The sequence below is a fragment of the Cherax quadricarinatus genome, unplaced genomic scaffold, assembly GCF_038502225.1.
Source record: "Cherax quadricarinatus isolate ZL_2023a unplaced genomic scaffold, ASM3850222v1 Contig1692, whole genome shotgun sequence".
Classification (NCBI taxonomy): Eukaryota; Metazoa; Arthropoda; class Malacostraca; order Decapoda; family Parastacidae; genus Cherax; species Cherax quadricarinatus.
This window is the reverse complement of record NW_027196718.1, coordinates 54,335-80,674: the sequence shown is the minus strand read 5'-3', so window position 1 is coordinate 80,674 and position 26,340 is coordinate 54,335. Positions and strand designations below refer to the sequence as shown.

General features: G+C 39.4%; 1 protein-coding gene across 1 annotated transcript in view; it reads left to right on the top strand.

Annotated features, from left to right (window-relative positions):
- Positions 1-779: 779 nt before the first annotated feature.
- The window catches only part of LOC138851702 (X-ray repair cross-complementing protein 6-like), a 69,805-nt gene continuing 44,244 nt past the window's right edge, over positions 780-26,340 (top strand). The window contains exons 1-4 of the mRNA XM_070081103.1: positions 780-893; positions 2,445-2,648; positions 4,694-4,875; positions 10,349-10,453. Of these exons, the coding sequence (XP_069937204.1) occupies positions 2,460-2,648; positions 4,694-4,875; positions 10,349-10,453 (476 nt within the window). The 5' untranslated portion in view covers positions 780-893; positions 2,445-2,459. The remainder of the gene's footprint in view (positions 894-2,444; positions 2,649-4,693; positions 4,876-10,348; positions 10,454-26,340) is intronic.

Sequence of the window (26,340 nt, the reverse complement as noted above, 5' to 3'; positions counted from 1 at the left end):
ACGTAGAATTAGGGGGGATATGATTGAGGTGTATAAATGGAAGACAGGAATAAATAAAGGGGATGTAAATAGTGTGCTGAAAATATCTAGCCTAGACAGGACTCGCAGCAATGGTTTTAAGTTGGAAAAATTCAGATTCAGGAAGGATATAGGAAAGTACTGGTTTGGTAATAGAGTTGTGGATGAGTGGAACAAACTCCCAAGTACCGTTATAGAGGCCAGAACGTTGTGTAGCTTTAAAAATAGGTTGGATAAATACATGAGTAGATGTGGGTGGGTGTGAGTTAGACCTGATAGCTTGTGCTACCAGGTCGGTTGCCGTGTTCCTCCCTTAAGTCAATGTGACCTGACCTGACTAGGTTGGGTGCATTGGCTTAAGCCGGTAGGAGACTTGGACCTGCCTCGCATGGGCCAGTAGGCCTTCTTCAGTGTTCCTTCGTTATGTTCTTATGTTCTTATGACGCACTGACTTTCTTGGGGTATCCTGGGTGGCTAACCCTCCGGGGTTAAAAATCCGAACGAAATCTTATCTTATCACCCACTACAGTTAAAACTTCACCCTCATTAGGGTACTCCTTGGATTAAACTCAAGTAAGGCAAGAATAAAGATTTTATTTCTTTGCAAAGGTTACTATGTGTAATTACAATTTTGATTTAAGTACAAAGAAAGCCTATTATCATGCCTGGGCATTTCGGACGCCCAGTGGCAATAATCCACATTGGTTATATCGGTTAATGCTATATTATTTTCTGCATAAGTTACTATAAAAGAGCATTATTATAATTTCATCTTAATTACAAACCCAAAATAAAATATATAATTCCATCTTTTCTGGTTGATAACCGACGTAAACAGAAGATTTGTGGGGAAACTATCAACACTTCGAGAAAATGTACGCAGGTTTTTGGAGAAAAAATCATTGCAAAAATCGCAATAATTAGTGAATAATAGGTAGAATTATTTGAGTAAATATATTGATTATTGTGTTGGAAATTTATTAGAAATGCTAGTTAATATTTTAGTGTAGAGTTGAAGGTTTGTGAGTGTTAACACTGGAGCCTCCTGACACATTCCTCAGTAACTTTCCAGTAATTTTAATGTTATTTGTAATGTCTTTTATTCTGAAATGGTTTTTTCCATTTGTTGTGAAGAAATATATTAGCTTTATCGGTCTTTTTGTGTTGATGTATGTTCTGTAGCGTGACTTAAGTAGAGAATTAGTGATGGTTGAGCCTGGTGTATTTTCACAAAATACAAATTTTTCTTTATATGGCACAAAAATAATATAGTTTATATGTAATGAAACACTGGTAGACACAAAGTTTTTGGTTTTCCAAGGTAATTTACACGTTACTGTGGCTTATTTCTTATTATTTTGATGAAAACTGAGACACATGTGCAACATCCGGTTATCTTTATTGTAGACGTTTCTCCATCCAGTGGCTTTATCAATACAGATTCTAGGACATAACTTGAAGACAGTAGAACTATATACAGAAGATGAGGTAATCAGTCCCTCAACCTTGAAGTTGGTGTGAGCAGCACTGTACTTACTTGTACCTGTACCAAATTAAATTTGCTTAATGCATTTCTAACACACTAATCCTCAAGTTTAAAGACTACTTAAAAATTAGTCATAGACTATTAACTAAATTGGTCTTCCTCATGGAAATAAGTTGCTTTGACTTTTTTTAAGATAAGATAAGATTTCATTCGGATTTTTAACCCCGGAGGGTTAGCCACCCAGGATAACCCAAGAAAGTCAGTGCGTCATCGAAGACTGTCTAACTTATTTCCATTGGGGTCCTTAATCTTGTCCCCCAGGATGCGACCCACACCAGTCGACTAACACCCAGGTACCTATTTGCTGCTAGGTGAACAGGACAATAGGTGTAAGGAAACGTGTCGGAATTTCCACCCGCCGGGAATTGAACCCGGGCCCTCCTTGTGTGAAGCGGGAGTTTTAGCCACCAGACCACCGGGGGGGTTATTCTAGGTAATTTACACTGTGTATGATAATTACTTGTGTAGCTGTGACTAAATAAACTTAGTTACTTTCTTACTTACAAGTAAACTTACTTAGGTGTGTACTACTGGGTGAACAGGGACAGTGGAATGAGACTTTCCCATGCATTTTGACTCGACTGTAATACACAGTACTGTACTAGGGCGAACCTTCATTTTAATTGATGTAAGATGACATTAAAGCTGATTATTTTTATGATTTTTTTAAAAGTTTCATAAGCATTGTTGCCATATAGTATATTTCAATTTTTCATTCTTTAACAGGCATACCCTTAACAAAAATCAGTACCTGGGGCACACATTTGGATCAAATGGACCTAATCACATGGGTTAATGGAATTTCGGTTAAGTACAGGTACCTCGTCTTCAAAATTAGGAAGATTTTTTTATTTTTACAAATGTTTATTTAATTTTTTAGAGATAGCTGTTGAAAATGGATGAGTGGAAATTTGATGGTACTGGAGATGAAGGTGAGGAAGGGGAGGATGAAAATGGGGAGAGTTCATGGGACTTTGGAGGCCGCACAGCTTCTATATTCCTGATTGACACTGCCAAAGAGATGTTTGAGGCTCCAAGTGATGCTCCAGAAGACGAGGAACCACCGTTTAAGCGAGCTGTCAGAGTAAGTTTTTCTATAGTGTATTTATGTGCCACCTTATTCAGTTCACTTATAATCAACTTTTTCTATGAATCACTTCAAACATTTCTCCTTGGATTTTTTCAGTGAACTCTTTTGATTGCATTTTGTTTTTAATTTTTTCCTTATTTAATATCTTTGCATAAGATATACAGATTACTCACATGTAACAAATAATACCATTCCTTAGTCTTGTTTATTTCTTATTGTTTTACTAAGAGTATGTTATGAAGTGATGGTCTTGAAAGTTAAACATCAGTGAACCACATCATGAGTCCCTAACCTGACAAGAAGAATTAAATAAAAAAGAAACATTGAGATGATCCCGGTTTCCTAACTGGTGAGTTTTAGCTGTAATGTAGGAAAAGGAGATTGCGATATCAGATACTAATGTCAGTTTTGGTTGAAGAAAACACAGATGAGAAGTAAATGTTTTGTTCATAGCACAGTATAATCAGTACAAAACTATAAGTACATACATAATTCCTATCTGGCACTTTAATCTGAGCTTTTATAAAATGCCTTGGTTCTTTTTTTACCATATAATAATAATAATCTTTATTTGTAAAAGTACATGTACAAGGTATACAGGCCTAGCTGACATCAGTGACATACTACTTTGCATAACAAGGGACTTTATATAGAGCACTTCAGGCAAATTAGGTCAGTTTTGTCCCCAGGATCCAGCCCATATTAGTCGACTAACACCCAGCTGAATGTGCTAGCACTCGAGCTACGTGACACCTCATATAATTGTATATTGATAGTTCCATTGGTAAAGGCATGAACAACATAGATTATATACATTTATAACCTCCATTTCTTTAACCTGAGCATTAATGCTTTCTATCTCACTTTTTTTCATACTTGTCAAGTATAAATATTATAATTCTCATACCAGTTGAACATGTACAATATATACATGTACTTATTTTTAATTTGCAGCCTGTCTTATTCGCTTACATCAGATGCTTTCTTGCCTCTTCCACGCCTTTTCCCTTCCATCTTGTTTATTTTTATTCCCTTTGGTGTGACATTCTTAAGTTTTCATAACTCTTAAATTTCTTTTATTTTGGAAGTACGTAGATCCTGATTCAGTATCCGTGGTTTCAGTTATCCATGGTATACTGAGGCCCAAAAATACCTCCTTATTTTTGCATAATAATGGCCGCAAAGCACAAAAGTAGAAAAGCTGGCAGTTCTTCAAAACCTAAGAGAAACTGTGAAGTATTTCCCATCAATGAAAAAGTGATAATTCTCCACTTATTATGCATAAATTATCAGTTAAACTTTATAATAGATATGTATAGGACTTTCATATAGGGTTTGCTACTATCTACAGTTTTGGTATCCACAGCAGGTACTCGGAATGTATCCCCCGCAGATACAGGGGTCCTACTGTACATTTAATATTGTTAATTTGTCGCTTTGCTTCCTACAAATAATTATATCTTCTCACTTATCATTATTGTCTATGCTTTTCCTCCCATTGTTGAGCATACTAACTACTAATATTTTGATTTTATTCTTAAAACATTTCCTTTAGCATAGGAAGTTTTACTTCATCCATCTCAGTCCTTCAGTTTGTACTTTTTCACTCATTGCCTCATAGGTTACCTGCTGCACCATCCATTCCAAAATATTTCAGTTAACATTATTCCCTCCAGGCACATTAAAAGTGCTACCTCTATCATTAGTCCCAGATCCTAAAGGTGATGTAGTAACTTGATTTATGCATTTGAACAGCTACTGAGGACCAACTCTTGTTCAGATTTTTTTTGATGCATGTTTATCTAAATAATTTTTTTTTTATTTTCTTGAAGTCAATACAAAATTTAAAATGATGGTGTAAGTGTTGAATGGTGGTGAAAGTGTTTCTTTTTTTTTTTTAGATCACCCTGCCTCGGTGGAAGACGGATGGCTTGTTAAAAAGAAAAAGAAAAGCTTTCTTGATGCTTAGCACCACTTATATTGCTCCCTCTTTCTTGATGAACCTGCCAGTTATGTTCAACAAACATATTTTTCCATAGGCAGCTCATGCTACTTTGATGCGGAAGGTTGTCTCGAGTGATCACGATCTGTCGGCTGTAGTGCTGTTTAACACAAAGGAGACCAAGAATCCCATTGACTTTGCTCATGTGTACGTGTTGCAAGAGTTAGAACGTCCAGGTGCAGAAAAAATCCTCATGCTAGAAAAATTGCTAGAAAGTAAGTGAACTTAGGTATTGTATTTACATACCAGATACATAACTCTTGATGGTTCATATTTATGAATTTATAAAATTCAATAGATTGTCTGTGAAATGTTGATCAATTTATTTTCTGATTTAATTACTACTATAGCTGCTAATTTATGTGTAAGTATGCAATTCCCAGTGTAATATTTTGAGTGTTACAGGTAAATTCATGTGTATAGGATTGAGATGCTTGTGTAAGACTTTTAAGGATACTGCCAAAAGAGTTCATTTATTAAAGATCAGTGAACCTAATTTATAAGACACTGCATAAGGTCAAGCCATAAAGCTTACCAAAAGTGATATACATATTGAATAAGTATGTCTGTTTCTTCATTACATATTGAATAAGTCTTTCTTCATTACATATTGAATAGGTTTCTAGAAATTTTTAATTTCTAACTGCATGACCTTATTATCACACCGGCCGATTCCCACCAAGGCAGGGTGGCCCGAAAAAGAAAAACTTTCACCATCATTCACTCCATCACTGTCTTGCCAGAAGGGTGCTTTACACTACAGTTTTTAAACTGCAACATTAACACCCCTCCTTCAGAGTGCAGGCACTGTACTTCCCATCTCCAGGACTCAAGTCCGGCCTGCCGGTTTCCCTGAATCCCTTCATAAATGTTACTTTGCTCACACTCCAACAGCACGTCAAGTATTAAAAACCATTTGTCTCCATTCACTCCTATCAAACACGCTCACGCATGCCTGCTGGAAGTCCAAGCCCCTCGCACACAAAACCTCCTTTACCCCCTCCCTCCAACCCTTCCTAGGCCGACCCCTACCCCGCCTTCCTTCCACTACAGACTGATACACTCTTGAAGTCATTCTGTTTCGCTCCATTCTCTCTACATGTCCGAACCACCTCAACAACCCTTCCTCAGCCCTCTGGACAACAGTTTTGGTAATCCCGCACCTCCTCCTAACTTCCAAACTACGAATTCTCTGCATTATATTCACACCACACATTGCCCTCAGACATGACATCTCCACTGCCTCCAGCCTTCTCCTCGCTGCAACATTCATCACCCACGCTTCACACCCATATAAGAGCGTTGGTAAAACTATACTCTCATACATTCCCCTCTTTGCCTCCAAGGACAAAGTTCTTTGTCTCCACAGACTCCTAAGTGCACCACTCACTCTTTTTCCCTCATCAATTCTATGATTCACCTCATCTTTCATAGACCCATCCGCTGACACGTCCACTCCCAAATATCTGAATACGTTCACCTCCTCCATACTCTCTCCCTCCAATCTGATATTCAATCTTTCATCACCTAATCTTTTTGTTATCCTCATAACCTTACTCTTTCCTGTATTCACCTTTAATTTTCTTCTTTTGCACACCCTACCAAATTCATCCACCAATCTCTGCAACTTCTCTTCAGAATCTCCCAAGAGCACAGTGTCATCAGCAAAGAGCAGCTGTGACAACTCCCACTTTGTGTGTGATTCTTTATCTTTTAACTCCACGCCTCTTGCCAAGACCCTCGCATTTACTTCTCTTACAACCCCATCTATAAATATATTAAACAACCACGGTGACATCACACATCCTTGTCTAAGGCCTACTTTTACTGGGAAAAAATTTCCCTCTTTCCTACATACTCTAACTTGAGCCTCACTATCCTCGTAAAAACTCTTCACTGCTTTCAGTAACCTACCTCCTACACCATACACTTGCAACATCTGCCACATTGCCCCCCTATCCACCCTGTCATACGCCTTTTCCAAATCCATAAATGCCACAAAGACCTCTTTAGCCTTATCTAAATACTGTTCACTTATATGTTTCACTGTAAACACCTGGTCCACACACCCCCTACCTTTCCTAAAGCCTCCTTGTTCATCTGCTATCCTATTCTCCGTCTTACTCTTAATTCTTTCAATTATAACTCTACCATACACTTTACCAGGTACACTCAACAGACTTATCCCCCTATAATTTTTGCACTCTCTTTTATCCCCTTTGCCTTTATACAAAGGAACTATGCATGCTCTCTGCCAATCCCTAGGTACCTTACCCTCTTCCATACATTTATTAAATAATTGCACCAACCACTCCAAAACTATATCCCCACCTGCTTTTAACATTTCTATCTTTATCCCATCAATCCCGGCTGCCTTACCCCCTTTCATTTTACCTACTGCCTCACGAACTTCCCCCACACTCACAACTGGCTCTTCCTCACTCCTACAAGATGTTATTCCTCCTTGCCCTATACACGAAATCACAGCTTCCCTATCTTCATCAACATTTAACAATTCCTCAAAATATTCCTTCCATCTTCCCAATACCTCTAACTCTCCATTTAATAACTCTCCTCTCCTATTTTTAACTGACAAATCCATTTGTTCTCTAGGCTTTCTTAACTTGTTAATCTCACTCCAAAACTTTTTCTTATTTTCAACAAAATTTGTTGATAACATCTCACCCACTCTCTCATTTGCTCTCTTTTTACATTGCTTCACCACTCTCTTAACTTCTCTCTTTTTCTCCATATACTCTTCCCTCCTTGCATCACTTCTACTTTGTAAAAACTTCTCATATGCTAACTTTTTCTCCCTTACTACTCTCTTTACATCATCATTCCACCAATCGCTCCTCTTCCCTCCTGCACCCACTTTCCTGTAACCACAAACTTCTGCTGAACACTCTAACACTACATTTTTAAACCTACCCCATACCTCTTCGACCCCATTGCCTATGCTCTCATTAGCCCATCTATCCTCCAATAGCTGTTTATATCTTACCCTAACTGCCTCCTCTTTTAGTTTATAAACCTTCACCTCTCTCTTCCCTGATGCTTCTATTCTCCTTGTATCCCATCTACCTTTTACTCTCAGTGTAGCTACAACTAGAAAGTGATCTGATATATCTGTGGCCCCTCTATAAACATGTACATCCTGAAGTCTACTCAACAGTCTTTTATCTACCAATACATAATCCAACAAACTACTGTCATTTCGCCCTACATCATATCGTGTATACTTATTTATCCTCTTTTTCTTAAAATATGTATTACCTATAACTAAACCCCTTTCTATACAAAGTTCAATCAAAGGGCTCCCATTATCATTTACACCTGGCACCCCAAACTTACCTACCACACCCTCTCTAAAAGTTTCTCCTACTTTAGCATTCAAGTCCCCTACCACAATTACTCTCTCACTTGGTTCAAAGGCTCCTATACATTCACTTAACATCTCCCAAAATCTCTCTCTCTCCTCTGCATTCCTCTCTTCTCCAGGTGCATACACGCTTATTATGACCCACTTCTCGCATCCAACCTTTACTTTAATCCACATAATTCTTGAATTTACACATTCATATTCTCTTTTCTCCTTCCATAACTGATCATTTAACATTACTGCTACCCCTTCCTTTGCTCTAACTCTCTCAGATACTCCAGATTTAATCCCATTTATTTCCCCCCACTGAAACTCTCCTACCCCCTTCAGCTTTGTTTCGCTTAGGGCCAGGACATCCAACTTCTTTTCATTCATAACATCAGCAATCATCTGTTTCTTGTCATCCGCACTACATCCACGCACATTTAAGCAACCCAGTTTTATAAAGTTTTTCTTCTTCTCTTTTTTAGTAATTGTATACAGGAGAAGGGGTTACTAGCCCATTGCTCCCGGCATTTTAGTCGCCTCATACGACACGCATGGCTTACGGAGGAAAGATTCTTTTCCACTTCCCCATGGACAATAGAAGAAATAAAAAAGAACAAGAGCTATTTAGAAAAAGGAGAAAAACCTAGATGTATGTATATATATATATGCATGTGCGTGTCTGTGAAGTGTGACCAAAGTGTAAGTAGGAGTAGCAAGATATCCCTGTTATCTTAGCGTGTTTATGAGACAGAAAAAGAAACCAGCAATCCTACCATCATGCAAAACAGTTACAGGTTTTTGTTTCACAGTCATCTGGCAGGACGGTAGTACTTCCCTGGGTGGTTGCTGTCTACCAACCTACTACCTATTTTATGATGACGTGCTATGGACAGCTAGTAAAGTAACATTCATGAAGGGATTCAGGGACCCCAGTTAGCCGAACTTAAGTCCTGGAGATGGGAAGTACAGTGCCTGCACTCTGAAGGAGGAGTGGGGATATTTGCAGTTTTGAACTGTAGTATCATTGCCCCTCTGGCAAGAGAGTGATGGACGAGTGATGGTAAAAGTGTTTCTTCTTTTTTGGACTACCCAGCCATGGTGGGATATGGCCAGTGTGTTAAAAAGCAAAATGAATGTTCATTGGCATGTATCAGTTACATAGAACAGTTTGGTATCTTTATTCTGAAACGTTTCACCTACACAGTAAACTTCTTCATTCGAATAAAGATACCTAACTGTTGTACGTGTGTCTCACTTACCAACCTGTTGGTATTGTTTACCATTATCATACTTGTGCATTGGACTCGAAAAAAAAAAAAAACTGGTAAGTGCAATGTATCCTAATAATTTTCAAAATTGCACGTGTTGCAGTTCAAAGAGGTATTTTATGTGTACATATTTCTGGTAAAACAGCTGTTTGAATGAGTGATGGTGATTTTTTTTTTGGGGGGGCAGGGGGGGTTGCTCTACCTCTGTGGGGACTGCCAATACAGTGGACCCCAGCTTTACGATCACCTCCCAATGCGACCAATTATGTAAGTGCGTTTGCACGTGTATGTTTGGGGGTCTGAAATGGACTAATCTAATTCACAATATTCCTTATGGGAACAAATTCGGTCAGTACTGGCACCTGAACATACTTCTGGAATGAAAAAATATCGTAAACTGGGGGTCCACTGTATTTAAAAAAATCCCAACTATGTATATTGGATTGAAAGAGCTTCTGGTCAGCGAAGTGTATCATAATAAAAGTTTTTAAAAAGTTCACGTGTAATTTATGCAAGTATCAACAGTAAACCTAGGTAGTAGGTTGGTAGACAGCAACCGCCCAGGGAGGTACTACCGTCCTGCCAAGTGATTGTAAAACGAAAGCCTGTAATTGTTTTACATGATGGTAGGATTGTTGTTTTTTTGTCTCATAAACATGCAAGATTTCAGGTACGTGTTGCTACTTCTACTTACACTTAGGTCACACTACACATACATGTACAAGCATATATATACACACCCCTCTGGGTTTTCTGCTATTTTCTTTCTAGTTCTTGTTCTTGTTTATTTCCTCTTATCTCCATGGGGAAGTGGAACAGAATTCTTCCTCCGTAAGCCATGCGTGTTGTAAGAGGCGACTAAAATGCCGGGAGCAAGGGGCTAGTAACCCCTTCTCCTGTATAAATTACTAAATTTGAAAAGAGAAACTTTTGTTTTTCTTTTTGGGCCACCCTGCCTCGGTGGGATACGGCCGGTTTGTTGAAAGAAGAAGAAGATCAACAGTAAATTAATGGGTAAGGCCGTTTTGATAAGGACCTGCCTTGTATGGGCCAGTAGGCCTTCTGCAATGTTCCTCCATTCTTATGTTCTTATTATTTTGTGCTCTGATGCCAGTTTGCAAGATGCTCTAAGGGTCTGCCAGAGTGTCTTCAGTAAATGGTATGTGTCTGCTAAGTTTACTTGTAAATGGATTTTATTTATAGCATCATTTTCATTCTTTTATTTTATTTTTTTATTAACACATCGGCCGCTTCCCACCAAGGCAGGGTGGCCCGAAAAAGAAAAACTTCCATCATCATTCACTCCATCACTGTCTTGCCAGAAGGGTGCTTTACACTACAGTTTTTAAAACTGAAACATTAACACCCCTCCTTCAGAGTGCAGGCACTGTACTTCCCATCTCCAGGACTCGAGTCCAGCATGCAACTTTCCCTGAATCCCTTCATAAATGTTACTTTGCTCACACTCCAACAGCACGTCAAGTATTAAAAACCATTTGTCTCCATTCACTCCTATCAAACACGCTCACGCATGCCTGCTGGAAGTCCAAGCCTCTCGCACACCAGACCTCCGTGACCCCCTCCCACCAACCTTTCCTAGGCCGACCCCTCCCCCGCCTTCCTGAACCACTCACAGACTGATAGCCCTCTGGATAATAGTCTTTGGTAATCCTCAACACCTCCTCCTAATTTCCAAATTACGAATTCTCTGCTTTATATTCACACCACACATTGCCCTCAGACATGACATCTCCACTGCCTCCAGCCTTCTTCTCGTTGCAACATTCATCGCCCATGCTTCACACCCATACAAGAGTGTTCGTATAATTATACTCTCATACATTCCCTTCTTTGCTTCCAAGGACAAAGTACTTTATCTAAAAAGACTCCCCAGTGCACCACTCACTTTTTCCCCTCGTCAATTCTATGAATCACTTTATCCTTCATAGACCCATCTGCTGACACATTCACTCCTAAATATCTGAATACATTCACCTCCTCCATACTCTCTCCCTCCAATCTGATATCCAGTCTTTCGTCACCTAATCTTTTTATCCTCATAACCTTACTCTTTCCTATATTCACTTTTAATTTTCTTCTTTTACTTTTTTTTTTTTTTTTTTTTTTTTTCAACAAGTCGGTCGTCTCCCACCGAGGCAGGGTGACCCAAAAAAAAAAGAAAGAAAATCCCCAAAAAGAAAATACTTTCATCATCATTCAACACTTTCACCACACTCACACATTATCACTGCTTTTGCAGAGGTGCTCAGAATACAACAGTTTAGAAGCATATACGTATAGAGATACACAACATATCCCTCCAAACTGCCAATATCCCAAACCCCTCCTTTAAAGTGCAGGCATTGTACTTCCCATTTCCAGGACTCAAGTCCGACTATATGAAAATAACCGGTTTCCCTGAATCCCTTCACTAAATATTACCCTGCTCACACTCCAACAGATCGTCAGGTCCCAAGTATCATTCGTCTCCATTCACTCCTATCTAACACGCTCATGCACGCTTGCTGGAAGTCCAAGCCCCTCACCCACAAAACCTCCTTTACCCCCTCTTTCCAACCCTTTCGAGGACGACCCCTACCCCTCTTTCCTTCCCCTATAGATTTATATGCTTTCCATGTCATTCTACTTTGATCCATTCTCTCTAAATGACCAAACCACCTCAACAACCCCTCTTCTGCCCTCTGACTAATGCTTTTATTAACTCCACACCTTCTCCTAATTTCCACACTCCGAATTTTCTGCATAATATTTACACCACACATTGCCCTTAGACAGGACATCTCCACTGCCTCCAACCGTCTCCTCGCTGCTGCATTTACCACCCAAGCTTCACATCCATATAAGAGTGTTGGTACTACTATACTTTCATACATTCCCTTCTTTGCCTCCATAGATAACGTTTTTTGACTCCACATATACCTCAACGCACCACTCACCTTTTTTCCCTCATCAATTCTATGATTAACCTCATCCTTCATAAATCCATCCGCCGACACGTCAACTCCCAAGTATCTGAAAACATTCACTTCTTCCATACTCCTCCTCCCCAATTTGATATCCAATTTTTCTTTATCTAAATCATTTGATACCCTCATCACCTTACTCTTTTCTATGTTCACTTTCAACTTTCTACCTTTACACACATTCTCAAACTCATCCACTAACCTTTGCAATTTTTCTTTAGAATCTCCCATAAGCACAGTATCATCAGCAAAAAGTAACTGTGTCAATTCCCATTTTAAATTTGATTCCCCATTACTTCTTTTACAACCCCATCTATAAATATATTAAACAACCATGGTGACATTACACATCCCTTTTACTTTTACTTACCCTACCAAATTCATCCACCAACCTCTGCAACTTCTCCTCAGAATCTCCCAAAAGCACAGTGTCATCAGCAAAGAGCAGCTGTGACAACTCCCACTTTGTGTTTGATTCTTTATCTTTTAACTCCACACCTCTTGCCAAGACCCTTGCATTCACTTCTCTTACAACTCCATCTGTGAATATATTGAACAACCATGGTGACATCACACATCCTTGTTTAAGGCCTACTTTTACTGGGAAATAATCTCCCTCACTCCTACATACTCTAACCTGAGCTCACTTTTTTTTTTTTTTTCAAAGTTGGCCATCTCCCACCGAGGCAGGGTGACCCACGAAGAAAGAAAATCCCTAAAAAGAAAATACTTTCATCATCTGCTGAGGAATTCACAGATCAGTTAAGTAAGATAGATAGCTATCTGGATAGGCTAGAAAATCCTACACCAAATATTTTACTCCTTGGAGATTTTAATCTCCCTCATGTAAAATGGAAGATGGCACAACGTAATGTTATACCAGAAATATCTCCAGGAAGCACCCTGGCTCAACAGGCACATACCAGAGAACTAATGAGGCTTTATGAAAAGTACTCATTAAACCAACAGGTAATTGATCCCACCAGAAATGAAAATACCCTGGATTTGATATTCACAAACAGTGAGGAACTGATAAGAGACATAACAGTTTCCAAAACTATTTACTCTGATCTTAACATCATAGAGGTTCAAACTCAGGGATAGGAAACTGCATCACTTAAGTTAGAGATGGGATGTTCAGTAAGTTTAATTTTAACAACCATAGAATTGACTGCAAAAATAAACCAAGAGCTATCAGACATACCCTGGGAATCAGACATGAGCAACTACCTGTAGAATTCGACCACTACTGAGAGGAGACTCGTATACTGACGATGAACAGGAAATGAGTGAAATCCTAAAAGAACAGTATGAGTCGGTGTTCAGCAACCCACTAAATGACAGCAAGGTAGAAAATGCAGAAATATTTTTCATTCCAGAAGAAGGCCGTGCAGACCAACTAACTGACATTAGTACAAATCCCATAGTTTTAGAAAAAGAAATGGATAACATGCCCACCCACTCACCACCTGACCAGATTCACAGAATGCTCTATTTATAAAGAATTGCAAAGTACCACCAGCACAAGCCCTCTGTATTCTTTGGAGAAAGAGCTTAGATCTAGGTGAAATACCAGAGGCCTTAAAGAGTGCAGACATAGCTCCTTTGCCTAAGGGAGGCAGTAGAGCACTAGCTAAAAATTACAGACCAGTAGTGCCCTAACCTCTCACATCATGAAAATCTTCGAAAGAGTGATGAGATGGTAGATTACAAGTTTCATGGACCAGCACAACCAGCATAACCCAAACCAGCATGGTTTTAGAGCAGGATGATCATGCCTGTCACAGCTGCTGAACCATTATGACAGAATTACGGAGGCATTGGAAGACGACCAAAACGCAGATGTGATTTACACAGATTTTGCAAAGGCGTTTGACAAATGCGATCATGGAGTGATAGCGCACAAAATGAGGGCCATGGGCATTACGGGGAAGGTAGGCAGATGGATTTTCGGGTTCCTAACACACACAACACAAAAAGTAGTAGTAAACAGAGCAAGATCCAGCATCAGCGAGGTAAAAAGCTCAGTGCCCCAAGGCACTGTCCTAGCACCTCTGCTGTTTCTCATCTTCATACCAGACGTAGATAAAAATACTCGTCACACTTTTGTATCATCATTTGCAGATGACACTAAAATAAACATGAAAGTCACTACGGTAGAGGACACTGAAAAATTACAGGAAGACATAAGTAGGGTTTTCCAGTGGGCAGTGGAGAACAACATGACGTTCAATGGTGATAAGTTCCAACTGCTTAGATATGGAAAGAATGAAGAACTCAGAAGGAACACTATATACAAAACTCAAGAGCGTCACAAATAGAACGAAAGGAACACGTAAAAGACCTGGGAATAATAATGTCAGCTGACTTTTCTTTTAAGGAACCTAACAAAACAAAGATCACGACAGCCAGGAGGATGACGGGGTGGGTATTGAGAACTTCCAAAACAAGGGAAATAATGTCAGTGGTGACACTCTTCAAATCGTTAGTTATCTCTCATTTAGAATATTGCTCAGTGCTAACTGCCCCGTTCAAAACAGGAGAAATATCAGAGCTGGAACAAATACAAAGATCGTTTACGGCTCACATGGACCAGTAAAGCACCTAAATTACTGGGAACGCCTTCAAGTCTTGAACATGTACTCATTGGAGCGGAGGAGAGAGAGATACATGATAATATATACCTGGAAAGTACTCGAGGGCCTGGTCCCAAATCTGCACACTGCCATAACACTGGAGTGAGAGATATCGGAGGAAGTGCAAAATAAACCCAGTGAGGAGCAGGGATGCAGTGGGCACAATAAGGGAACACTGTATCAACATCCGGGGTCCCAGGCTACTCATCTTACCAGAAGATATCAGAAACACGGATGGGACAAGTGTAGAAGCCTTCAAGAGGAAACTGGACAAGTGTCTTCACCAGGTGCCAGATCAACCAGGCTGTGATGGATATGTGGGGCAGCGGGCCTCCAGGGTGTCCTTTTCTGATTTTCATAACTGCTCTTGTTCTGCTGTATTTAATGTTGTTTATTATTCTATATTTGTCACTTTTGTGCTTGCTGAGAGTTATCCACTAGCTTTTCACACATTTTTGCTTTCTTGTGTGAGCAAGTGGCAATGCCTTCAACAGTAGTATACTGCACATATATCATATATTTATTTGGATCTTATTACCCCTGAATAAATATAGTCTATAAAGTTTAGGAAAATTCTAAATAGGAATAACTACCTGGATGATAAAAAACTATCTAGATGGAAAGTGATATCAGAGCTATAGATAATATATAAATGAATATATACACTTATTTCTAAACAGACCAGGAATAAGTTCTAATGTTGGTATCATTAAGGTGCTACACAATTTATTTTGCTCTAGAAAATAATGAATGTCCAGTGGGCCACTTCATTGATCCAGGAAAAGCATTTGACACTTAAACCACAATATCTTGCTGCTGAAACTAGAGCATTATAGTTTCAGAGGGCATGTTCTCACTCATGTAAAGTCCTGCCTCACCAACATGCTGACGTCTTTGACAGTCAATGATACCACCTCATTAACACAAACTATCAATATAGGCTACATAAATGACCCACAAAATGCTTCCCAGAAACATAAACCAGTCCTATTTGCAGAGGACACAACATATGTCATATATAATCCAGATCATGTTGTCCTCTACAACATAGTGAACAAGGAAGTTGTAAAGATTTTCACTTGGATGGTAAGCAATAAACTTACTCTTAATATTGACAAGACTTTCTACATGCGAGCCAAAATCCTTAGGGATACATCTTGACTGCAGCCTGAGATTCAGCAGCAACTTCCAATACACATCCATGAAAATTTCCGAAACTGTCGGTATTCCATCAGAAATGTGCTTCATTGTTTCCTAATCAACATTACGTACATTTTCTAATCTATTCTTACTTCACTTAGGGTATTTATGGGTATTTATTAGATTAATCGCCCAATCAAGTTCTAGACAACACACTCCCACTATTCAAAAGCCCCAGCTAGATGAACATACAACACATCCATACTTACCACTGTGCACTATATATACAGACACTAAAAACGAACCTCAGCCCAGTACCCCAACTCCTTTGGAAAGCTGCTACAGAACACACAGACACAGTATAAGAAATAAGCATCTCTTTGATATACCACATGTTCAACTCAACTTTCTCAGACGATGTAAAAATTTCTTCACCCACTGGCTTCAAAAAATTGTCAAAAGTCACCAGAATCTGACTGAAACTCTACTTGGAGAATTTATGTTTAAGTCTGATGTATCATTAACAACCCTGTTGAGCCAAATCATATTAGCATTCATACTGATGTTCACAGTCACCAGTCTGTTTCAACATGTATGAATTTCAAAATATCATAATTCATGACTCAGGAAATCGTAATGACACGATTGCAAACAAACCATACCACGGGCGGGTATGGTTTATCATAATTCATATACCAAATTGTTACAAATATTGTTGTCAAATATGGCAAACTGTATCATTCTGATAACTACCATATTAGTCTCATTTTCTAATACTACATCCTGAGTCTACTCTAAGCAAAGCAAAACAGCTGAAGGGGATAGGCAAGTTTCAGTGGGGAGAGATAAATGGGATTAAGTCAGGAGTATCTGAGAGAGCTAGATTGAAGGAAGGAGTAGCAATAATGTTGAAGGATCAGTTACGGAAGGAGAGGAGGGAATATAAATGTATAAATTCAAGGATTATGTGGATTAAAATAAGGGTCAGATGTGAAAAGTGGATCATAATAAGTGTGTATGCACTTGGAGAAGAGAGGAGAGAGAGATTTTGGGAGATGTTAAGCGAGTATGTAGGAACTTCTGAACCAAGTGAGAGAGTAACTGTGGTAAGGGACCTAAATGCTAAAGTAGGAGAAACATTTAGAGAGGGTGTGGTAGGTAAGTTTGGGGTGCCCGGTGTAAATGATAATGGGGGCCCTTTGATTGAACTTTGTATAGAAAGGGGTTTGGTTATAGGTAATACATATTTAAGAAAAAGAGGATAAATTAAGTATACAAGATATGATGTAGGGTGTAATGTAGTAGTTTGTTGGGCTATGTATTGGTAGATAAAAGACTGTTGGGTAGACATGTCAATTACTCAACTGTCAATTGTATACTTTACTGCGCTTTATAGGAATAAAGTTGTTTGTTTTTATTAAGCATTGTTTGGCATTTTTTTTTTTTTTGGGGGGGGGGTTATTCTATGTTAAATCTACACAAGTGTACTTTTTGGCTAGATCCAACTCTTAGTATCCTGAAACTGTAATAAATTTTGGGCAAATGCGACATCGTCTTGTCAGTTCCACACCCTGGTGATGGCACAGCAAGTCCTGGTTGCATTTTTCGTGTTCTACTGAGCTAGCATTACTCATGATGCACTATGTGGACCCACCTGATCATACATTATTTTCCCAGTCATGAGGAGGTGGTAGGCAACCCAAACAGTTGAGTTGAGATGTACAGTAATGGCAGGCAGCATCTTTGAAGGCAGGAAAATTGCATATACAAGTACATCATACACAGTTTGGTCTCATGTGTTCTAGTACCCGGTATACAAATAAATGATTAATACATCCTCTCCTCACTTAGCAACGTACTCGTTTACTGATGACTCAGACTTACGATGGGCTCTCTGACCAGTATACATACCTAGATAATATATATTAGATTTTGGGAGATGTTAAGTGAATGTATAGGAGCCTTTGAACCAAGTGAGAGAGTAATTGTGGTAGGGGACTTGAATGCTAAAGTAGGAGAAACTTTTAGAGAGGGTGTGGTAGGTAAGTTTGGGGTGCCAGGTGTAAATGATAATGGGAGCCCTTTGATTGAACTTTGTATAGAAAGGGGTTTAGTTATAGGTAATACATATTTTAAGAAAAAGAGGATAAATAAGTATACACGATATGATGTAGGGCGAAATGACAGTAGTTTGTTGGATTATGTATTGGTAGATAAAAGACTGTTGAGTAGACTTCAGGATGTACATGTTTATAGAGGGGCCACAGATATATCAGATCACTTTCTAGTTGTAGCTACACTGAGAGTAAAAGGTAGATGGGATACAAGGAGAATAGAAGCATCAGGGAAGAGAGAGGTGAAGGTTTATAAACTAAAAGAGGAGGCAGTTAGGGTAAGATATAAACAGCTATTGGAGGATAGATGGGCTAATGAGAGCATAGGCAATGGGGTCGAAGAGGTATGGGGTAGGTTTAAAAATGTAGTGTTAGAGTGTTCAGCAGAAGTTTGTGGTTACAGGAAAGTGGGTGCAGGAGGGAAGAGGAGCGATTGGTGGAATGATGATGTAAAGAGAGTAGTAAGGGAGAAAAAGTTAGCATATGAGAAGTTTTTACAAAGTAGAAGTGATGCAAGGAGGGAAGAGTATATGGAGAAAAAGAGAGAAGTTAAGAGAGTGGTGAAGCAATGTAAAAAGAGAGCAAATGAGAGAGTGGGTGAGATGTTATCAACAAATTTTGTTGAAAATAAGAAAAAGTTTTGGAGTGAGATTAACAAGTTAAGAAAGCCTAGAGAACAAATGGATTTGTCAGTTAAAAATAGGAGAGGAGAGTTATTAAATGGAGAGTTAGAGGTATTGGGAAGATGGAGGGAATATTTTGAGGAATTGTTAAATGTTGATGAAGATAGGGAAGCTGTGATTTCGTGTATAGGGCAAGGAGGAATAACATCTTGTAGGAGTGAGGAAGAGCCAGTTGTGAGTGTGGGGGAAGTTCGTGAGGCAGTAGGTAAAATGAAAGGGGGTAAGGCAGCCGGGATTGATGGGATAAAGATAGAAATGTTAAAAGCAGGTGGGGATATAGTTTTGGAGTGGTTGGTGCAATTATTTAATAAATGTATGGAAGAGGGTAAGGTACCTAGGGATTGGCAGAGAGCATGCATAGTTCCTTTGTATAAAGGCAAAGGGGATAAAAGAGAGTGCAAAAATTATAGGGGGATAAGTCTGTTGAGTGTACCTGGTAAAGTGTATGGTAGAGTTATAATTGAAAGAATTAAGAGTAAGACGGAGAATAGGATAGCAGATGAACAAGGAGGCTTTAGGAAAGGTAGGGGGTGTGTGGACCAGGTGTTTACAGTGAAACATATAAGTGAACAGTATTTAGATAAGGCTAAAGAGGTCTTTGTGGCATTTATGGATTTGGAAAAGGCGTATGACAGGGTGGATAGGGGGGCAATGTGGCAGATGTTGCAAGTGTATGGTGTAGGAGGTAGGTTACTGAAAGCAGTGAAGAGTTTTTACGAGGATAGTGAGGCTCAAGTTAGAGTATGTAGGAAAGAGGGAAATTTTTTCCCAGTAAAAGTAGGCCTTAGACAAGGATGTGTGATGTCACCGTGGTTGTTTAATATATTTATAGATGGGGTTGTAAGAGAAGTAAATGCGAGGGTCTTGGCAAGAGGCGTGGAGTTAAAAGATAAAGAATCACACACAAAGTGGGAGTTGTCACAGCTGCTCTTTGCTGATGACACTGTGCTCTTGGGAGATTCTGAAGAGAAGTTGCAGAGATTGGTGGATGAATTTGGTAGGGTGTGCAAAAGAAGAAAATTAAAGGTGAATACAGGAAAGAGTAAGGTTATGAGGATAACAAAAAGATTAGGTGATGAAAGATTGAATATCAGATTGGAGGGAGAGAGTATGGAGGAGGTGAACGTATTCAGATATTTGGGAGTGGACGTGTCAGCGGATGGGTCTATGAAAGATGAGGTGAATCATAGAATTGATGAGGGAAAAAGAGTGAGTGGTGCACTTAGGAGTCTGTGGAGACAAAGAACTTTGTCCTTGGAGGCAAAGAGGGGAATGTATGAGAGTATAGTTTTACCAACGCTCTTATATGGGTGTGAAGCGTGGGTGATGAATGTTGCAGCGAGGAGAAGGCTGGAGGCAGTGGAGATGTCGTGTCTGAGGGCAATGTGTGGTGTGAATATAATGCAGAGAATTCGTAGTTTGGAAGTTAGGAGGAGGTGCGGGATTACCAAAACTGTTGTCCAGAGGGCTGAGGAAGGGTTGTTGAGGTGGTTCGGACATGTAGAGAGAATGGAGCGAAACAGAATGACTTCAAGAGTGTATCAGTCTGTAGTGGAAGGAAGGCGGGGTAGGGGTCGGCCTAGGAAGGGTTGGAGGGAGGGGGTAAAGGAGGTTTTGTGTGCGAGGGGCTTGGACTTCCAGCAGGCATGCGTGAGCGTGTTTGATAGGAGTGAATGGAGACAAATGGTTTTTAATACTTGACGTGCTGTTGGAGTGTGAGCAAAGTAACATTTATGAAGGGATTCAGGGAAACCGGCAGGCCGGACTTGAGTCCTGGAGATGGGAAGTACAGTGCCTGCACTCTGAAGGAGGGGTGTTAATGTTGCAGTTTAAAAACTGTATTATTATCACACTGGCCGATTCCCACCAAGGCAGGGTGGCCCGAAAAAGAAAAACTTTCACCATCATTCACTCCATCACTGTCTTGCCAGAAGGGTGCTTTACACTACAGTTTTTAAACTGCAACATTAACACCCCTCCTTCAGAGTGCAGGCACTGTACTTCCCATCTCCAGGACTCAAGTCCGGCCTGCCGGTTTCCCTGAACCCCTTCATAAATGTTACTTTGCTCACACTCCAACAGCACGTCAAGTATTAAAAACCATTTGTCTCCATTCACTCCTATCAAACACGCTCACGCATGCCTGCTGGAAGTCCAAGCCCCTCGCACACAAAACCTCCTTTACCCCCTCCCTCCAACCTTTCCTAGGCCGACCCCTACCCCGCCTTCCTTCCACTACAGACTGATACACTCTTGAAGTTATTCTGTTTCGCTCCATTCTCTCCACATGTCCGAACCACCTCAACAACCCCTCCTCAGCCCTCTGGACAACAGTTTTGGTAATCCCGCACCTCCTCCTAACTTCCAAACTACGAATTCTCTGCATTATATTCACACCACACATTGCCCTCAGACATGACATCTCCACTGCCTCCAGCCTTCTCCTCGCTGCAACATTCATCACCCATGCTTCACACCCATATAAGAGCGTTGGTAAAACTATACTCTCATACATTCCCCTCTTTGCCTCCAAGGACAAAGTTCTTTGTCTCCACAGACTCCTAAGTGCACCACTCACTCTTTTTCCCTCATCAATTCTATGATTCACCTCATCTTTCATAGACCCATCCGCTGACACGTCCACTCCCAAATATCTGAATACATTCACCTCCTCCATACTCTCTCCCTCCAATCTGATATTCAATCTTTCATCACCTAATCTTTTTGTTATCCTCATAACCTTACTCTTTCCTGTATTCACCTTTAATTTTCTTCTTTTGCACACCCTACCAAATTCATCCACCAATCTCTGCAACTTCTCTTCAGAATCTCCCAAGAGCACAGTGTCATCAGCAAAGAGCAGCTGTGACAACTCCCACTTTGTGTGTGATTCTTTATCTTTTAACTCCACGCCTCTTGTCAAGACCCTCGCATTTACTTCTCTTACAACCCCATCTATAAATATATTAAACAACCACGGTGACATCACACATCCTTGTCTAAGGCCTACTTTTACTGGGAAATAATTTCCCTCTTTCCTACATACTCTAACTTGAGCCTCACTATCCTCGTAAAAACTCTTCACTGCTTTCAGTAACCTACCTCCTACACCATACACTTGCAACATCTGCCACATTGCCCCCCTATCCACCCTGTCATACGCCTTTTCCAAATCCATAAATGCCACAAAGACCTCTTTAACCTTATCTAAATACTGTTCACTTATATGTTTCACTGTAAACACCTGGTCCACACACCCCCTACCTTTCCTAAAGCCTCCTTGTTCATCTGCTATCCTATTCTCCGTCTTACTCTTAATTCTTTCAATAATAATTCTACCATACACTTTACCAGGTATACTCAGCAGACTTATCCCCCTATAATTTTTGCACTCTCTTTTATCCCCTTTGCCTTTATACAAAGGAACTATGCATGCTCTCTGCCAATCCCTAGGTACCTTACCCTCTTCCATACATTTATTAAATAATTGCACCAACCACTCCAAAACTATATCCCCACCTGCTTTTAACATTTCTATCTTTATCCCATCAATCCCGGCTGCCTTACCCCCTTTCATTTTACCTACTGCCTCACGAACTTCCCCCACACTCACAACTGGCTCTTCCTCACTCCTACAAGATGTTATTCCTCCTTGTCCTATACACGAAATCACAGCTTCCCTATCTTCATCAACATTTAACAATTCCTCAAAATATTCCCTCCATCTTCCCAATACCTCTAACTCTCCATTTAATAACTCTCCTCTCCTATTTTTAACTGACAAATCCATTTGTTCTCTAGGCTTTCTTAACTTGTTAATCTCACTCCAAAACTTTTTCTTATTTTCAACAAAATTTGTTGATAACATCTCACCCACTCTCTCATTTGCTCTCTTTTTACATTGCTTCACCACTCTCTTAACCTCTCTCTTTTTCTCCATATACTCTTCCCTCCTTGCATCACTTCTACTTTGTAAAAACTTCTCATATGCTAACTTTTTCTCCCTTACTACTCTCTTTACATCATCATTCCACCAATCGCTCCTCTTCCCTCCCGCACCCACTTTCCTGTAACCACAAACTTCTGCTGAACACTCTAACACTACATTTTTAAACCTACCCCATACCTCTTCGACCCCATTGCCTATGCTCTCATTAGCCCATCTATCCTCCAATAGCTGTTTATATCTTACCCTAACTGCCTCCTCTTTTAGTTTATAAACCTTCACCTCTCTCTTCCCTGATGCTTCTATTCTCCTTGTATCCCATCTACCTTTTACTCTCAGTGTAGCTACAACTAGAAAGTGATCTGATATATCTGTGGCCCCTCTATAAACATGTACATCCTGAAGTCTACTCAACAGTCTTTTATCTACTAATACATAATCCAACAAACTACTGTCATTTCGCCCTACATCATACCTTGTATACTTATTTATCCTCTTTTTCTTAAAATATGTATTACCTATAACTAAACCCCTTTCTATACAAAGTTCAATCAAAGGGCTCCCATTATCATTTACACCTGGCACCCCAAACTTACCTACCACACCCTCTCTAAAAGTTTCTCCTACTTTAGCATTCAGGTCCCCTACCACAATTACTCTCTCACTTGGTTCAAAGGCTCCTATACATTCACTTAACATCTCCCAAAATCTCTCTCTCTCCTCTGCATTCCTCTCTTCTCCAGGTGCATACACGCTTATTATGACCCACTTCTCGCATCCAACCTTTACTTTAATCCACATAATTCTTGAATTTACACATTCATATTCTCTTTTCTCCTTCCATAACTGATCATTTAACATTACTGCTACCCCTTCCTTTGCTCTAACTCTCTCAGATACTCCAGATTTAATCCCATTTATTTCCCCCCACTGAAACTCTCCTACCCCCTTCAGCTTTGTTTCGCTTAGGGCCAGGACATCCAACTTCTTTTCATTCATAACATCAGCAATCATCTGTTTCTTGTCATCCGCACTACATCCACGCACATTTAAGCATCCCAGTTTTATAAAGTTTTTCTTCTTCTCTTTTTTAGTAAGTGTCTACAGGAGAAGGGGTTACTAGCCCATTGCTCCCGGCATTTTAGTCGCCTCATACGACACGCATGGCTTACGGAGGAAAGATTCTTTTCCACTTCCCCATGGACAATAGAAGAAATACAGAAGAACAAGAGCTATTTAGAAAAAGGAGAAAAACCTAGATGTATGTATATATATATGCATGTGCGTGTCTGTCAAGTGTGACCAAAGTGTAAGTAGGAGTAGCAAGATATCCCTGTTATCTAGCGTGTTTATGAGACAGAAAAAGAAACCAGCAATCCTACCATCATGCAAAACAGTTACAGGTTTCTGTTTCACAGTCATCTGGCAGGACGGTAGTACTTCCCTGGGTGGTTGCTGTCTACCAACCTACTACCTATATTCTGGACCCTATTTTGAAATTAGAATATTTTGAACTTTGCATTAAATTGGCCAAATTACCAATTTCCAGTCACTTTATTTTGTAGTTGAAATAGTTGACTTGGCGATTTCTTGTGCTCAATTGGTAGAATAGAAGTGGTCGACTGGAGTAATATAATTGGCCTAAAATGGGAGTCAAAGTCTGCAAAATTGCCGATGCGTAAATATCACTGACACATCAAAATTCGTGAGAGCATAATTTCGTCAGTTTTCCATCAGATTTCGTACTTTTTGTTTTATTACCTTCAGAAAAAGATTCTCTACCATTTCATAAGAAAAAATAACAAAATTATTTTTTGAAAATTCTTGGACACTGGTGGGCACTTTGAAATTTGGCCTCTGAACCCTGAAAGGGTTAATGTCGCCTTTGCACCATTTATAACATATTTAGTATATTTTTATATGTTTATACAGTAGTCTACTGTATATTGTAATAAACAGAATAGAGGAAATCAACTCTAATATTTAGGTATGCATACTGGTCAGAATGCCCGTCGTAAATCTGAGTCATCGGTAAACGAGTGCGTTGCTAAATGAGGAGAGGCTGTAGTTCTCTTTTTAGAATTCAGAAAATAATTTCAATTAAATCATACTGTATGAGTACGCAGTTTCAAAAAGATTAGTTTGAGCTTCCTTTTTTGTTTTCTTTAACTCATTCTTGACTTACTAATGTTGCTCCTTAACCCTTTGACTGTCGCAAGCCCCTTTCTGAAACTTTCATTCTTTCACAAAAGGTTTGGAAAAAAATAATGATTTTTTCTTATGAAATGATAGAGAATCTTTTCCCGATGGTAAATAACACCAAAAGTACGAAAGTTGGTTGAAAACTCACGGAATTATGCTCCTGCGAAGTTAGCAGTCTCGGCGACATATATGCATTGGCAATTTCGCTGACTTTGAGCCCTGTTTTTGGCCAATTCCGTTGTTCCAGTTGACCAAACTCATAGCTATTTCTTTAGAACTCCATTTTTTTCTATCAGTTGAGTTCAAGAAACCGCCCATTTGCTGATTTGAACTACCCAATAAAGTGGTCAGAAATTGGCAATTTGGCCAATTTCACACAAATTAAAAAAAATGCCAATTTCAAAATAGGGTCCAGAACAAACAATGTAGACATTCTTGGCACTAAAATAACATATCCTCTGTTCATTAGTCACGTCTCTAGGCCCCTTTTATATTACTATTGCTTTCTGTTTTTATTTTTTATTCATACAAAAAAATACAAAATTTACTGTTATGCAGACTACTGCATTATTGTAAAAATGGTATAACGTCAGTGCACTAGTGAAAGAATATTAGACTCCCCAGTTGACGTGTATTGGATGTGTGGTGTAATTTGCTTACTCCTGAACATTGGTAAAAATCGAACATTTCCGCTACTTTGAGCTCAATTTCAAGTTCGTTTTCATTGTGAAAGTAATGAAAATCATCTCTATTTCTGTAACATGTTTTCCATTTTATCACCTGAGACCATGAAAACTAGAATACAATGATAAATACTATACGAAAATACACCTCAAAGTCGGCGTTTTAATCCAAAAAAAACGGTCAGTTTTTTTTTCTCATGCACTGCATGCTGCAGGATTTTTTTTATGTGGTGCACACTGACCACACAGACCCATTCTCTCACATGTGGGCCTACCAACTTGCTCCTGCTTGATTTGAAGCCGCTAGAATTTATGCGCATAAATACGTCAGAAACAGTGGTGCGTAAGACGTATACTGTATATACGGCGTAAACAGTCAAAGGGTTAATATATTTTTTGGTAAGTAAGCAGTGAAAAATAATTTCTTTATGGGAAAGTGGGGATTGTTTTAATGGAAGTGAAGGGCTCTTGTTCTATGGAATTACCTTCCATTTCCCAGGTGCTGCATGACTTATGGGTCTAGTAATTTTCCATGAATGTAATAATAATAATAAATAATATGAAACATAATGATTATTGTATTAAGAGAAATAAAAGCAGGATGATGAACAGTGGAATGAAAGAAAGAAGAGCAGAGATGAGCAGAAAGTGAGCATAG